The following is a 16931-nucleotide window of genomic DNA, read 5'->3' on the forward strand; positions in this document are numbered from 1 at the left end:
CATCACCCCCTCCCTCTCACAATCACCCCCCCTCTCCTCATCACCCCCCTCCCTCTTACAATCACCCCCCCTCTCCTCATCACCCCCTCCCTCTCACAATCACCCCCCTCTCCTCATCACCCCCTCCCTCTTACAATCACCCCCCTCTCACAATCACCCCCTCTCCTCATCACCCCCCTCCCTCTAACAATCACCCCCCCTCTCCTCATCTTGCTTTTTTTTAAAATGTATTATCCGTGCCAAATTTTATATAAAGGTTAGTACCAATCACAACATGTTTCATTTAACATATTGATATATATCACAGTAACAATGTATTTTATTGTCTCTCATGTAATTTACAAACTTAAAAATGGGAGGTGAAAGGGCCTCATAAGTGGAATAGCCCTAGGGCCTCTTTTCATCTAAATCCGGCCCTGGGAGGAATATACAACAAACAAGCTCTGTGAGTCTCTCACAATGAGTTTTATTGCTGTGAAGCTCTGTGAGTCTCCTACAGTGAGTTTTATTGTTGTGGAGCTCTGTGAATCTCTCACAGTGAGTTTTATTGCCGTGGAGCTCTGCGAGTCTTTCACATTGAGTTTTATTGTTGTGGAGCTCTGTGAGTCTCTCACAGTGAGTTTTATTGCTGTGGAGGTCTGTGAGTCTCTCACAGTGAGTTTTATTGTTGTGGAGCTCTGGTTTTATTGTTGTGGAGCTCTGTGAGTCTCTCACAGTGAGTTTTATTGCTGTGGAGCTTTGTGAGTCCAACACAGTGAGTTTTATTGCTGTGGAGCTCTCACAGTGAGTTTGATTGCTGTGGAGCTCTGTGAGTTGTATTGCTGTGGAGCTCTCACAGTGAGTTTGATTGCTGTGGAGCTCTGTGAGTTTTATTGCCGTGGAACTCTCACAGTGAGCTTGATTGCTGTGGAGCTCTCACAGTGAGTTTGATTGCTGTGGAGCTCTGTGAGTCTCTCACAGTGAGTTTTATTGCTGTGGAGCTCTCACAGTGAGTTTGATTGCTGTGGAGCTCTGTGAGTTTTATTGCTGTGGAGCTCTCACAGTGAGTTTGATTGCTGTGGAGCTCTGTGAGTTTTATTGCTGTGGAGCTCTCCCAGTGAGTTTGATTGCTGTGGAGCTCTCACAGTGAGCTTGATTGCTGTGGAGCTCTCACAGTGAGTTTGATTGCTGTGGAGCTCTGTGAGTCTCTCACAGTGAGTTGTATTGCTGTGGAGCTCTGTACAGTTTTTGTATTATCAGAACAGAAAGTGAACTGCCAGAGGTATGAGAGGAATCCTGATGAATGTATCCAGTAATGAGGTCAGTGACAGCCTGTGACTGTATGTTGTACACAGGATAAATCCGCCCAGCCTCACTATACATCCAGCCCTCTGACTCGGACTATTTTCCAAGCCGGTGACGTGTTAGATACGTCCAGGACGTGCTTTTGTCAAATGACTGATGGCCTGTGCGGGGCGGATCACAAGCCTGCCTTCCCTGCAGTGTGGCGGAATGATCCACTGTGGTGAGATGGTGTTCCGGTCCGGTGTGTGGGATGGGAGCTTGTTAGATGAGCCTGTTGTATGTCAGCCCGGGGAGTGTAGTATCCTTCCGCCGGTACTGGGCGCCGTGTCCTGAGCGAGCTGTCCGCAGGAAGAGGGGGGTCCCTGCCGTACTCTACATGAGGTGCGTGTCCCGGGTGGGGGGCTGGGTGAAGGCTCAGTGCGGGCACTCCAGCTGCTGCGGACTACCTTTCCTGGGATGCTCAGTGCTAGTTCCCTAAGCATCATGGGAGACGTAGTCCACAACAGCTGGAGTGCTGGGGAGTAGGTTAGTAGATGGCTGTTCATCTCTGTGAGTGTGTTGCTCTTATTGATTTTGTTCTGTAAAGTGTTATTTATTTATTTTAAAACCACCTGTTTATATTATGGTTTATAACCAGGCTTGGCCTCCAGCTGTTGTAGGACTACACCTCCCATGATGCTCTGCCAGCCTTAATGCTTACAAAACACCATGGGCTTTGTAGTTGTTACACCTAGGGTTGAACATTTTGGTCACCCCCTGATCCATATTATTATGTCTAAAATGAAAAGTTCTAAACCTGTTGCCATCAAAACGAAATGTATCTTTTATCTCTATTTCGAATTCTGTCATAGAACTGCTTTCAGTTCACAGGTTTTTTTTTTTACATGTTTGTCAATTTCTGCTTGTGATTTAGTCACGATGGGTACTTCCCATTTAATCCCCAAGTACAAGAATTATTTTTTATATTTTTGTTTATTTTTTTAAATGGAACATTTATACTTTATAAGAAAGGGTAAAGAAGGAGAAAAGAAAGGGGTAACATTTATATTCACTAGTTTGAATTTTCAGGAATTAAGTGTGATTTCTTTTTAATTTGTAGGTCAAATTAGACGAGCTGTGTGTGCCATACCAAGGCTGCTATATATTTAAACACCGTCCAGTGCTTGATTGTGTGACCAAGTACAGACCAAGTTGTGCAGTATATGAGCATCTTTGACGTTTTATATCCACAGCCCAGAAAATAGAATTCTGACAGATTGCTGCCATTATAGTCCTCTTTTAGAGGTGCGATACGCTACACTATGCAAAGTTGTTATGGTACTTAGAGGGACAATTCAAAGACATGCTCTGTCGTATTATTGTCTTCTTATGGACAAACTACAAAGGTTGCACTGTGCTATAGTGAATGGAGATTAACCCCTTAAGGACACAACTTCAGAAATAAAATGGAATCATGACGGAATATATCCGTAATGCGTCCTCAAGGGGTTAAGCACCCAGTTTTTCAGCCTCATTTTGACTAGGTATTTTAGATACCTTCTCTCATCTCCTATGTGCTATACAGTGCCCCTCAAAAAAATAACAATACCTGCTATACAAATTATGGTGTTATGTGTCCAGTACATTTTGCTATTGATTTTCCAAAAATGCATGCAAAAAATAATAACAATGGGAATATTATGTGTTTGGACTTACAAAACTATGGAATTAAATGATGGCAATTATGATACTTCCATCTAGGCAAGTTGTCCACTTGATTGTGGGATTTTTAGTAAATTTTTAAATAAAATTCTAAATTAAAATTCTCAATTTCTTTTTCCTTTTTTTTTTTTTTTTTTTTTTTTATATTTTAAGTCAGAAGAAGCCATAAAATTATTTATAGATATAAATATAAAGAACAATGATGACTGTAATATCACACTTTATATATTTGTATAGTTATCCTGTTGTGTGTGTGTGTGTGTGTGTGTGTGTGTTTTATTTTATTTTTTTTGTTAATACAGATTGGCAAACTAATTTGAGGATTGTTCTACATGCACAGAACGCCGAATAGTGATTACAACACAAACCAACCATTGGATGCACAATTTTGATCTGTTGTGGAGCCGACCATCTTTGAGCATGCACGAGTGTATGAAACTGTTGATTGGTCCAACTATTCTTTGATACTTTGCCCCTTCCTTCATGTGAGATCAGGCAGAAGGTTTTTGGGGTCAAGATGAAGCCATGCTGGTGTTTAGGATGGTGCATTCTTGTTACACTGCACTTTATCGTTCTACTTTTGCCGCAACTGCCAAATGCTGAACGTGTGACATCTGGATATCCGCGTGAAGACACTGGAAAACACCACGGTAAAAAGAGTTTTTGTATATTCACTTTTGTTTGTAACAAGTTAATACTGTGTAAGGAGCATGTACTGAAACCAGTCCTCACTGGCCAGAAGTGATCTCCATTTTTATCGATGTACAGATATTTAATGATGGGCAATAGATTCTTTTTAACAAGTGGTGAAATCATATCAAATAAAATACAAAATTTTGAAGAGGGTCCTGTATGGCTAATACATGAATTTGAATTCTTCAGTTGCTGCTTATCGTAGTGTTAGATCCACTGCTTCTTAATGAGTGACTGGGAGAAGCTTGATTTAGGTCTGTCAAAATGTGTTCTCATGGAAACCCGTTTATTTATTATGAACGGAGAGGTTGATGGTGGTTTATTAAAGGTAACAACATGTGAGAGAGGCAGGTTACATTTTTTTTATTTACGTACCTGATCCCAGCGCTAATGTCTCTCTGCGCTGGGTTTTGGCTCCGTCTCCTCCGACGTCCTGCGATTAGCTGGCGCTAAGGCGCGGCAAATGCCATGCTCGCATCAAGCCTCCCCGTAGGAAAACATTGAATCAATGCTTTCTTATAGGGAGAAATCTGATGCTGGATGTCCTCATGCAGAGCGTAAGGACGTTCAGCGTCCATTACTGGACCAAAGGTCTGTTGACTTAGTGCTGCAATGTAAGCATTACAAGTTCTCTGGAACTGCACTGTTTAACATTGTGCAATAGGGACACTGCATCCAGACAACTTCAATAAGCTGAAGTAGTCTGGGTGCCTATAGTGTCCCTTTTAGACACTAAGCAGTTGCCAAGGATAAGTGAGAATCCAAATTAAGGTCTTTATGAGAAGATCCAGAAACACCAAACGATTATTCCTTAAAACAAAGCTAGAGTCCATTAAAAGATAGGGAACACAGAGTCCAAGTCAGCAGGCAAATTGAGGAAATCCTTAGAACAGTGGCAGGCACCCTTTGGCATTCCAAATGTTGTGGACTACATCTGCCATAATGTATTTACAGCCATATTGCTGACAAAGCATCAGGGGATTTAGTGCCCAAGCTCTGGAGTTCTGAAGGTTGCCTACCCCTGCCTTAGACCTGGGCTCGACTAATCTAAGGTCACCATGGTGACTAGGATTTTCTTCCTGGTGCCTGGGATTTGTCAGCCTATTCAACAGAGACAGTGAGGATGAATGCAGGTGGTCGGCTGATGAAGAGTGGAGGAGGCCAGCTGTGGGAGAGCAGAGAAGAGCGTGGGGCCTGGCAGTGCCGGATGCATGCAGTGAGGGAACTGTAATTCTCTCTAATGCAACCTGCAGTGATGCTGGGAACCGGAATATGACGTTGCACCGGCATCACTAAACAACGCAAGAGTGAACAGAGCAGGAAGATGACAGCAGCCCCACTGGTTCCCAGGGAAAGCAGAATTACTCCAGTTCTCCCAAAGGTAGGGAGGCTGGGTGGATATATATATATATATATATATATATATATATATATATATATAATGTGTTTAGGTGACCGGTCCCCCTCTGATTGCATGAGCGCATGTTAAAGGATATTATCCTTTTTTTTTTTTTTTTTTTTTTTTTTCAATGCTGTGCCGGTCTTGCCGTGGCTGGCCCAGCCTTCATAGCTGAGATAATCAATCTTGATGATCTCAACCACACCAATGCTTTCCTGAGGTTATTGTGCATCTCTATGGGGAAACATTCAGCGCCTCCATGCAGAGCGTGGAGATGCTGGACATAGGTCTAAGAATCGCCTCTAGTTTTGTTACTGGGCAGTAATGTAAACACTGCCTTTTCTCTGAAAGATACATGAAGGGTAAAGCACACAAAGCTCTGACTATAATGGTGCTGGAACAAAAGTGAGGTAATTGTATCTCAAAAATCTACATTGAATACATTATGTATCTTTGGGATATGGGATGTATTCAATGTGTATGGGGGAAATTCAAGGTAAGTAATTTTTCCCATTACAGGTTTATGTTAAACTCTCCCTCCTTTCCTTGTTGTCCTTTTTTGTTCCTGACTTCATCTGCCAGGTACGGTCATCACTACTGTCATTTTGCAAATGGGAAAGAATACTAAATGGTATTTGTGGTGGTTCCCACAAGAACACAGGGTCTTCCATAGATAATCTTTCACCTGTGCAGTGATATAATCATGTTCTGCGCATTGTGCAAGACAGAGCTGGTGGAAATGGCACGGAAAACTCTGTTTGCCAAAGATTGGTGAGACAAACTAGTGACTCCCTACTTTGCCTCATGAATAGGTAGAGCGAGCGCGTGTTTTTTTTTTTGCTAGAAAGTGCACCGAGTGTGTAATGGGATGCTGGGCTCTCACCGCAGCAGCTTCGGGCTGTTGTAATTAATTGGAAAAGGAAACGGAGGAAACACGGTGCAAGTCCTGGGGAGACCAATGTCCGAAGCCCTACTCACTGTAGCTGCACTTCACTACAGCTAGCATGGACTCTGCTCTTTACCACTTGGCAATGTAAACTCCTTCCCTAGGGCTCAGTGTCCTCTTGCATTGTGCAATAATGCAAGTGGAATTTTTGAGCTGGGCGAGTTATTAAAATTTTAACATATTATTCAGAAAATAAGGCCCAACTTGCCAGCTTGGAAGAGTCATGTTATTTATTTTTTCTTCATGCTGTTTTCCGATATTCAGGGTTCTTGTGGTCTACTGTTTTTGATTTGTTTAACCCAAAATTAGCCCCCTGTCTCCTCCTCCAAAGTTTGCCTTGGCTTTGCCTTAGGACGTTCTATGACTTGCAGTGGGCAGTTAAGTGACTGGCTGAGCGTGTCAGCTGATGTCAGCCAATCCCCAGCTGCCCAGGTAAACCTTCTACTGTACGGCAGATCGACAAAGTGAGGCAGTGCTTAAGGGCACTGAGATCCCATCTTTGGGATTAGACCATTCAAAATTGGTTTAAACCTGAAAGTAAGAAGGCACCCAGCATTGTAAGTCTTCATACCAACTTCATTGAGATGAAGTTATTATGGGGGCTGGGGTCAACTAGAAGTGTTCCTTTAATTGATAAATGTATAGGAGCAGGACTAAATTGCTTTAACATCAATCCCTGCCACCCACATCTTTGATGCAGATACTATATAGAATAATGTGGAACAAAAAAATACATCTCAGTACTCTAGTCTCTACTGAGTACCAGGAGCCTCTTCATGTCTACTGAGGAAAATAATTACTGTGATGTGTTTAGACATTGACATACGGACTTTTTTTTTAAGGGTCCACATGGTTTATTAAAGGAGCTATAGAGAATATCTTTGCGTTGAGTTGGATACACAATACTGAATTACAATTAGAACAGGTATAGTTTTTTTCTGTGTCCGCTTCAGCATGGGACCAAACATATAAAATGTTTTTTTTTTTTTTTTTTTTTTTTTTTTTTTTATATTCTTCCTCTTTCTGTGCTATGCTGCAACCCTAGAATTTCGTCCTTCTTCAAATACATGAATAGCACTGAGCTATAATTCCCATAGGTAGTAATGCAGGTGTTTGCACACCTCCATGAGGGATTTATTGGGATATTTCTTGCTGCAGGGACTGGTTACTATCATCTCCTGGAGGAAGACTTTACTACAGACTGGTCACACCCTGTCTTTCACATGGCTAATAATATAAATGTGACTCTTACTGTCTGTGTATTCCAAATCATACTTTCTAGTCCACTTATTAGGACTATCACTGTGTGTGTGTGCCTAAAACATAATGCCTGTCTTTACTCATTTGCATATCAAACTGGGAACTTTTGGGATCGTTGTGGAAACATGATTTTGTGGGTTTCTGTGCACTTTCCAAAGTCCAACATGAGATCCGCAGGTGATCCAAAACAATCTGTTATATTATATTCCTGTCTCTCTTGTTTATATTTGTCCTCCACAATCGGCTCTGAACTTATATTATAATTTCACTGGGAAGTAGAAATTCACCCCTGGTGACTGTCATGGACTCTAGAAGCTTGCTGTGGTGAGTAACTTTTTTTAATTTCTGGCTAGTAGTGTAGGACTTGGTGTGTGTCTATATTGCTCCATGGATTAGTTTGGCTTGGATTGGTTTGCATTGCAATGTAAGGTAAGTATTTAATTATGTCTATTCGAGTAGGTAAGGACAAAATTAAGTAAATTGTTTCTGTGTGATTCACACCCTGGTCATGCAGTGATTCATGCACGCTTATTCTATGCACATACTATGATGTTTGTCACATGCTCTTTGGCTCACACTTACATCATATGGTGGGTGGCTGATTGCATTTTGTACAAGTAACAACTGGGAGCAGTTTCCATGGTGAGTGTTTTACAGTGTCATTTAAATTTCCTACCTCAATTTGATGACTTCTATGTCTACAATAATTGGAACATTAGAGTTACATCCAAGTGTTTTATGTATTTATCATTGCAGAATATTTTAACCCAGTATAAATAAACCATATAAAAAAAATTGATTCATAACAAAACAAAATACAGTAGGCTCTGAGAGTCCGTTCTGCAGATTTAATAACAGATGAACTTCACAGCTGGCCTGTGTTGAGAACCAGTGCATTTCGCAACTGATCATGTTATGAGATACCAGTGTGTGATTTTTAAAGGGATACAGTAATACTTCATTGCAATGAATAGGTATTCTGTGAAAAACAAACTTAATAGAACACGACAATTCCCATAATAAATATCGAAATGAAGTTAAGACAGGGGTCCCCTGGTGCCTTCTTACCTTTAGGGGTTTAACTGTTCATGAACTGTTTAACCCCAAAGTTGGCTCTCCAGCACTGTTCCTTCATGTAGCCGTCCACATCCTCTTTCTCTATTTCTGGTCAAGGAAGCATGGCCTTTCGCTCGGCAGGGTTGAAGTGTCAGCAGACTGTTCTAAGCAAAGGCTAAACAGTGGCTCCCCATTCATAAAACGGGTACATACCCTTTTTTAAATTTGTACAAAAATTTTTTTTTGAATAGAGAGCTACTGATTGGCTTAAAGCACCGGTGGCAGGACTTTCTTCTTGGATCATAATTGGAGAAAGGGGATGTGGACCGTTACAGGGATGAGCGACACTGGAGAGCTAACTTAGGGGTTAAACCTTTCGTGAATGGTTTAACCCCTTGTGACAAAAGCTCCCATACGTTGGCCGAGTATCTCTGCTCAGATCCAGTCGCTGAAGCTTGATTTGGGTCTTTCCAGAGTTCTTCCACCTGACTACGCTGCAGGTATCGCTTCCTCTGCAGCTCTCCTTCCAGGCAGGTATATATGCCTCTACCTGCACTGGGATTAGCTCCTGCCTTTACTGAGGCACTTTCGCCTCTAAGCCTACTTTACTCCCATGCTACAAAGATCAAGCAGCCAGGCAACAGGTCCGAAGACTCCGTTACTGGGATCCCCGGACAAATCCACACATGACACACCGTTCCAAAAGGAACTAACATACAATTCCCTTTTTTTTGGTGGGGGGGACTAGTCCTTAAACATGCGGTGACAAACATTTACAATATAAATACACAGAACATTGGAGAAGAAGCAGTTATAATTAATATACTATATTAATACATGAACTTTATAATACAAATAACATTTGTATTTTTCAACTCTGTAAATCTGTAATATTGTAAACTTGTTTACTTGCTTATAGAGGAAGTTCATCTTAAGGTTCTTTTAAAGGACCATTATAGGCACCTAGACCACTTCAGCTCAATGACGTGGTCTGGGTACCTGGTCCTCTTGGTTTTAACCCTTCACATGTAAACATAGCAGTTTCAGAGAAATTGCTATGTTATCATCGAGGGTTAATCCAGCCTCTAGTGGCTGTCTACCTGACAGCCACTAGAGGCCGCTTCCGCGATTCTAACTGTGAAAATCACATGGAGATGACGCTGACATCCATTCGGCGCGGACATCGGCAGGGGGAGGAGAGGTCACCAGTGCTAAGGGAGTCTGGCGCTGGATTAAGGTAAGTGGCTGTAGGGGTTTTAACCCCTTCAGTCAAGAGGGTGGGTGGACCTAATAACCCTATAGTGACAGGAAAACAAGTTTGTTTTCCTGACACTGTAGTGTGCTCCTTTAAGATTTCAGGTCTTAACTGAAGCCTCTGATGTCCACATATTTGTCATAAAATCTATATGCTATTCTGCATTTCCTAGTTTTGAAAAACCTAGAACATAATTAAATGGACACTTTAGACACTGTAACTGCTTTATCTCATTGACGTTTTTAAGGTGCCTTGAGTCCTACTTTACGGTTTATGAGCAGTTTACCTCTGAGTTAGGTTCCTCAAGCTTAGCTTAATGAGTGCCATCTGAAGCTTCATACTTGAGCTTCTAGCACCCTGAGCTACTTCACTCCTGACAATATAACTGCTTTTGCTATGGTGCTTGGAGTGTTCCATTAAAAACACAATTCATTTCGGCTTTGAAAAGTTTAAAATCAGTTAAAGGTACCTGTCATGACAAACACAACTTCATCTTAATTTCATCTATATATTGTTACTCTTGCAGAATTACTAGCAGCTGTTTTTCAATCTCTGATTTTAGAGAAATCTAGACATTTTCCCCCTTTTGTGAGTTAATTCAGGCGGTGCCGATCGGCCCAGAGATACGAAGGAGGTGCTCTCCGTGTCTGTTATTAGGAAAATTATCTTGTTTGGGTCATCATGCTTGCATTCATCTGAAGTGAATGCAATGCCTGCAAGTGGAAGGAGGGGCAGGCTCTGTGTGAGAGCAGCAGCAGCAGCACGGTGAGAAAGAGCCAGAATGATTTATTGCAGGATATTTGTCCAGTTGATCTAAGAATGGAGAGTGAAAGAAAACAGATACTTTTTAACTTGTTCTGGAGAAGCAAATCTGTGCTTCCTATACAAGGGTACAAAGGAGGTGTGTCTTACAGCAAAGGTAACACCTACTGAAAACATGATTGATTGCTCTCCACAGGAGACAATGAAGTTAAAATATGGGCTTTTAATGCTATTAAGGGAAGAAACACTTAATTGTATTATGAGTCAAGCCAAACCTATCTATCATGACATGTACACTTTAAACTCACCTTGATAACATCGCCAGGAGAGTCTGCTTTCTGCAGCTACAACCTGCCTCTGATTAGTATTGGGACAAACCATGCATGCGCAAAGCATTCTAAATGTTATATCTACGTAGCAGTCAGTCCTGATTCTACAGAAGGAAGGTGTCAGAGAACATGATGAATCATGAGACCTTGTCAGGTTGACTGGTATAGAAGCACATGTGTGTTATACTCCCCTGTACATTGTACCTAGTAACTGATTCAGTACTTTTTGCTGAGGTGTGTAAGATTAGAATGGGGACCAAAATGCTAGTGAAAGTTTATTTTCAAATAAAATCCATCCTCTCTGTTATACATGATTCCTGTTTTGTGCAGACATTGCTTATATTCTAAAAGGAAAAAATCTTGCTATTGCTATTTGTGTTATTTTAAAATTGATTTTAAATGTGTTGTTTGCATATTCTTTATTTTAATTTTCAGCCAAATAATTTTGTGATGGTATTTGATACAAATTAAGTCCATCACCTGTGAGGAATCATGGACTTTCCTGCATATCCAATCTTGCTGCATTTGTGTTTTGTTTTGTTTTTGTTGTTGTTTTTTGTGTTAAACCATGTTGTTTTGGGTGTTGGAAAATCCCCGGTAACTAAAAAGGAAAATAGGAGGAACATGACGTGAATATGTGAATTTGTTTACTTGGCTTATTTTTAATCTCGCTCCTTCACGCATTGGATTAGAAAATAGGGGTCAGTTCCGGTCTGACGTTTTTCAGGGATATCCGCACTTTCCTCTCCATTTTTGTAGTGTATTGAAATTACTATAATTCTCTACCAACCGTTAATGTATTTAGAGACTGTTTATGGATAATAATAGTGTCTGAAAGAATCCTGTCTGCCCAGTTGATGGATTGCGTCTAATGGACATACCTTATTTATTTGTATATTTTGATTGACGACCTAATGAGTCTAGAAATGTTACCTTTTTATTATTTTTTTTTACTTGAATGAGCAGAACTCTGAATGCTCACTTGCTCCCCCACTATTTTCTCAGCAGTTAGAGCTGGCAGATTGATCAGAAAACAAAATGTGCATTAAAATATGTGCAATCTGCTCCTTGTTGTTTGTGCTATGCTCAATGCGGCCTCTGGACGTGGGGGAGGGAGAATATCTGCTCAGATAGATAAGGCGAGGATTGCAGTTCCCCTTGCTGTTCACTCTTCTTATCACATGCAGACGTAAGCTGGCAACCAAACAGAGGAAAACTAGTTATTCTACTGAATTTCTGCCCATATGGTATAATTCCTGCTCGTTTTAACCAAAAAGATGGACACTGAGGAGGGAAATAGTGTTGGATCACTTTAAAGAAGATTATGGAAATACTGATAGGATAAGGTATATATTTACTAAACTTAATGGTAATTCTGTAAAAACATAGTTACCTTGTTGTATCGAAGATTCTTTTTCTTAAGGGAGTTTCACAGCTAAACATTCCCATTCATTACTATTACAGGATGGGGAAACCATTCGCAGTGCATTTTTAATGCAGCCTATTGGTTAGTAAGTTATCACGGCCGTGTTCAACTGAAAATTCCTTTCTCCCAGAATGTTAAAAACAACATTCTTATTTTCTAATACCATTGTTTCTCTAAGTCTGTGGAACTTTTGTATGTTTGTAATTCTTGTTCGTGCTGGAATAAAAGGGAATCATGACATGTCACACATGTCATGTGTCCTTAAGGGGTTAAAAAAGTGACTTCCATTTTGTCTTTTTTTCCCCAATTGTACAGCGCTGCGGAATTTGACGCTTATAAATGCCAGTAATAAATAAATACCGGTCTCCCCCACCATTAGAATTTTAACCTAATTCATTACAATCACAAGATATACATGAAACAAAGCACTACTTTCCCTCACGTAGGATCTCTGGCATGTAGATGAGTCCACCAGTGATGTGAGCACCTGGAATATGAAGCCTCGGGATATGTTTGGTCTGAGGAAAACCATACCTCCCCATCTTTCTCTAGCTCAAGCATCCCAAAACAAATTCATTATTATTATTGCCATTTATATAGCGTCAACAGATTCTGTAGCACTTTACAATATTTTGAGAGGAGGGATTTAACTATAAATAGGACAATTATAGGAAAACTTACAGGAACAATTTGTTGAAGAGGACCCTGCTCAAACGAGCTTGCAGTCTATAGAAGGTGGGGTATAAAAGACATTACAACAGGAAATGGCAATCAGAGTGGGAGTGAAGAGAGCTGGAGGAGAGTGTAAAGTGCTGCCCTTTAGGAGAGCGCAAGAGTCAGATATGTGAGGTAGCGGTTACTCTCAGAGACTCGGATGGGTTTTAAGCCACTTTTTAAACCATTGAAGACTAGGGGAGAGTCTGATGGCAATAGGCAGGCTATTCCATAGGAAGGGAGCCGCCCGCGAGAAGTCCTGCAAGCATGTGTTGGACATACGGGTAGGAGCAGCGGACAGGACAAGATCACGGGCAGAGTGGAGTGACCGTGAAGGGCCATAGAATTGGTCAATGATTTATAGGTATGGGTCAGCACTTTGAATTGACATCTATAGGATACAGGAAGCCAATGTAAGGACTGACAGAGGTGTGAGAGGACCGACTAGGGAGGAAAATCAGTCTGGCGATAGCATTCATATCAGACTGTAGCGGGGCAATACGGCTTTTGGGAAGACCAATTAGGAGAGGGTTACAATAATCCATGAGGGAAATTACTAGCGCATGGACAAGCTATAGATTTGCCACCATTTCGGTGGCTGAGTGCATTTGTGCCCTCTAAACTGGTGAGGGAGCAAATTTATTTAATAAACAAACGTAACCAGCATGAGAGAGGCAGAGGGAGCACACAAAAGGAGGGAGGAGTGAGCAAATTGCGATTAAAAAAAAATTATATATATTGTTTCTTTTCTTTTACTAAAATACATTGTGCATTCGTCTTTCTGTGTTCCAGGGAGCCTGGACTCCATGTTGTCAGACTATGATGTCATATCAATGTCTGGCATCCAGCAGCACTCGCTGCGAAAGCGGGACTTGGAACCAGAATCACACGTAGAGCGCATGCTGAGCTTCTCCGCTCTGCACAGGTAACTGACTCTCTATTTTATTACTACTTTTTATTGTGGCCCTAAAAGCTCTGAAAATGTTAGGCCAGTAATGCACGGAAATAAGTGTAATGTTTAGAATTTAAAAGAGTCAATTTTCTGTAATGGGAGTTCTTTAACAAGTAAAAAGGAGAGCACTCCTACGGGGAAATCGAAGATGGGGAGCACTCATAAAGAGGAAAAGTACCAAAAGAAGGGAAAAGTGCATAATGAGACATGTCTCCTTTTTTGATAGAACAAAGAAGAGACGTGTACATATGGGAAAGAAAACAAAGTTGAGAAATGTGCAAAAAGAGGTGATAGAACAAAGTGGAACATTCATAAAGAGGAACTAAAAGGAAGGGGCGGGTGCGAAAGGGGAAATAGAGAAAAGAATAGTGTGTGTGTGTGTAATGAGGAACTAGAACAAATAAGAGTGTATCATATGGAGTATTAGAGACAGATGAAATGGTAGGAGAAGAGACAGTGTAGGATGCATGCAGAGCGAAGAAGAGAAAAATAAAGGATAGAAAATAAAGTTTAAATGGGAGAGGAACAGAAAAAAGGTCTAAATAAAAGGACAGGAGAAATAATAAGTGGCGTACATACGAAGAAGAAGAGGAGAGAGAGAGAGAGAAGATGGGGATACACCTAAAGGATAGCATTCCTAGTAAGGATTCTAGAAGCAATGTGACCTCAATGACTGAGAGTGGCAAAAAAGGAGAGATCGGACATAAGCGGATGATTCGGGGTACCTAACAGTTAGAGTGGCAGTACTCATTGTGTTCTCACACTTGTATTTTATGAGTTGAGACCCTGTTATTCTCAGAATGTGTACGTGGCATAATCCCTTCAGTTTAGTATTAAAATATGGTCTATACAGCTTTATCAAAATCTGTAGACACAATACATAGAATCTCCTCCTTGTTTTATTAAGTAGGATGTGCATATTGGGGGGTGGAAATCCTGCACAGTAGCTTATTTTCACCTCACCTGCACTGGAAGCTGACTTTATACATTTCCATTTAATTTTTTTTTTTTTTCTCCAGGCATTTTAAACTGTATTTGACATCAAGCGCAGACCATTTATCACAAAACCTGAAAGCCATCGTGTTGGACGGGGACAGCAAGGAGACAGAGTACCAAGTCAAGAAATCTGATTTCTTTACAGGGCATGTTGTGGGTTAGTATTATTCATATAATACCGCTCTACACTCTCTATTTTGGGCACAGACCCCTCTGTCCCTCTTTTCTATCCTCTGTTCTAGGAGTTCCGTATTGTTTGTTTGTGTGTCCGTGTATAACAGATTACCATAGCAATAACACTCACAGTAATGTGTCTTTAACCCCTTAAGGACCAAACTTCTGGAATTAAAGGGAATCATGACATGTCACACATGTCATGTGTCCTTAAGGGGTAAAGTACACTAGACATGTTTAGAAACCTGTCTGGCTGTGCAAATATGATGCATTGTTCTTGTTCTAAATTACATTTAGCTGCAGAACTTTCATGGTCTGAGGTTGTCCGCTGATGAACTTCACCCAATGAATGTCCCACTGTGCAAAGAATATCAAAGATTTGAGATTAGCCAGCCTGGAATTGGGTCATGACGTACAAGTGTCTCTGCCAGAGATGGCGTTACCTCTGGCAGTAGTATAAAATATGTCTGTATGTGCGGGGTTTTATATTGAAAAGCTCTAAATAAAGACTCCAAGTTTCATGAACTCGGGCCATGTAGGCAGAACGCACTGTGTGGCCGCATTACCTTAGGCTGCGTGGCCCGAATGCTCCATGTGACCACGCGGCCTGAATAGATATTGCTTACCTTTGGTCCTGCGAATGGCTCCCTCTGCTGGTTCGCGGGACAAACTGCAGCCACTATAAATAAAATTTTAAGCCATGACGTCATGACCTTAAAGGGACCACATCATCTAGGCAACCCAATGCTGTTTGGGGTCGCAGAGATAACGTGAACCAATGGGAACTCTTTTTTGAGCCTATTTAGGGCTTGTTTTAGCCTCCAATAGTTGCCCTACCAAGGTTTCTTGTTAGATCCTCGTTTAGTGCTCCTAGAGATTCCATTGTGATTTCCTGTGTTTGACCTCGGCTTCGTATTTGACTTGTAATTTCTGGTATCCTGGCTTCGTATTTGACTTGTGATTTCTGGTATCCTGACCCGGCTTTGTCTTGCCCTCGCATATTTCTGTATGCCTGACCTTGATTTATTTTTTACCTTGATTCTCGCTAATTTAATACGTTAAGTATGGCTATTCTAAGGTTCGGTAATACGTCTTTTGGATCCACCTTTTGTGGGTTTCCTATTTTCTGCGTGTTGGGGTACAACTCCCGTGACACTCCAAGCACCATGACTACTTCAAATAATTAAAGTAGTCCTGATACTTGAGAGTAACCCTTTAAGGAAAGCTGTTCAATGTGAGTACATAGATTTGCAGAATGGCAATGGGATTGAGGTTTTCTGAACTTGCTGTGAAAAGGTGCATGTTATCTCTGCAGACACGTTCAGTTAACTTGGATTATTATGTTATTTATAGAGCGCCAACAAATTCTGCAGCGCTTTACAGTGAGTGGACGAACAAACATGTAGTTGTAACCAAACCAGTTGGACACACAGGAACATAGGGGTTGCTTAATGAGCTTACATGCTAGAGGGAGTGGGGTAAAGTGACACAAAAGGTAAGGAGAGACTAAAGACAGTTGCAAGAGAGGAATCAGTCGGGAGCTATTAACAGTTTAATTGATACTTTTATGAAGAAGTGGGTTTTTAATGATTTTTTTTGAAGGAGTGGAGACTGGGTGAGCATCTAACTGAGGAGGGAAGTGAGTTCCACAGGAATAGTGCAGCCCTTGAAGTCTTGAAGGCGAGCACCAGAGGTGGGAGTACGGACAGAAGATAGACGTAAGTCTTCAGCAGAGCGAAAGGGCCTAGACGGGACATACTTGTGTATTAGGGAGGATAGATAGGTGGGAGCAGCATTATGTAGAGATTTGAAAGAAAGAACCAGAATTTTAGATTGAGCCCTATATCTTACAGGAAGCCAATGTAGGGACTGAATGGTGAGGAGTGGGAGGTGCGGGTGGACAGGCAGATGAGCCTCGCCGCCGCATTCATTATGGACCGTAATAGCGTAAAAGTTGGGAGCATATAAGACCACTGAGAAGCGG

At 41.2% G+C, this 16931-nt stretch overlaps 1 protein-coding gene across 6 annotated transcripts in view; it reads left to right on the forward strand.

The window, feature by feature from the left end:
* Positions 1-1485: 1485 nt before the first annotated feature.
* The window catches only part of ADAM17 (ADAM metallopeptidase domain 17), a 63289-nt gene continuing 47843 nt past the window's right edge, over positions 1486-16931 (forward strand). The window contains exons 1-4 of one of the 6 annotated variants that reach the window (XM_063442178.1): positions 1486-1504; positions 3288-3635; positions 13618-13750; positions 14797-14930. In XM_063442178.1, coding sequence (XP_063298248.1) covers positions 3503-3635; positions 13618-13750; positions 14797-14930 — 400 coding nt within the window. In that variant the 5' untranslated portion in view covers positions 1486-1504; positions 3288-3502. The other 5 variants (XM_063442176.1, XM_063442180.1, XM_063442179.1 and 2 more) reach the window with 5 other exon arrangements.

This window comes from Pelobates fuscus, chromosome 2, assembly GCF_036172605.1.
Source record: "Pelobates fuscus isolate aPelFus1 chromosome 2, aPelFus1.pri, whole genome shotgun sequence".
Lineage (NCBI taxonomy): Eukaryota > Metazoa > Chordata > Amphibia > Anura > Pelobatidae > Pelobates > Pelobates fuscus.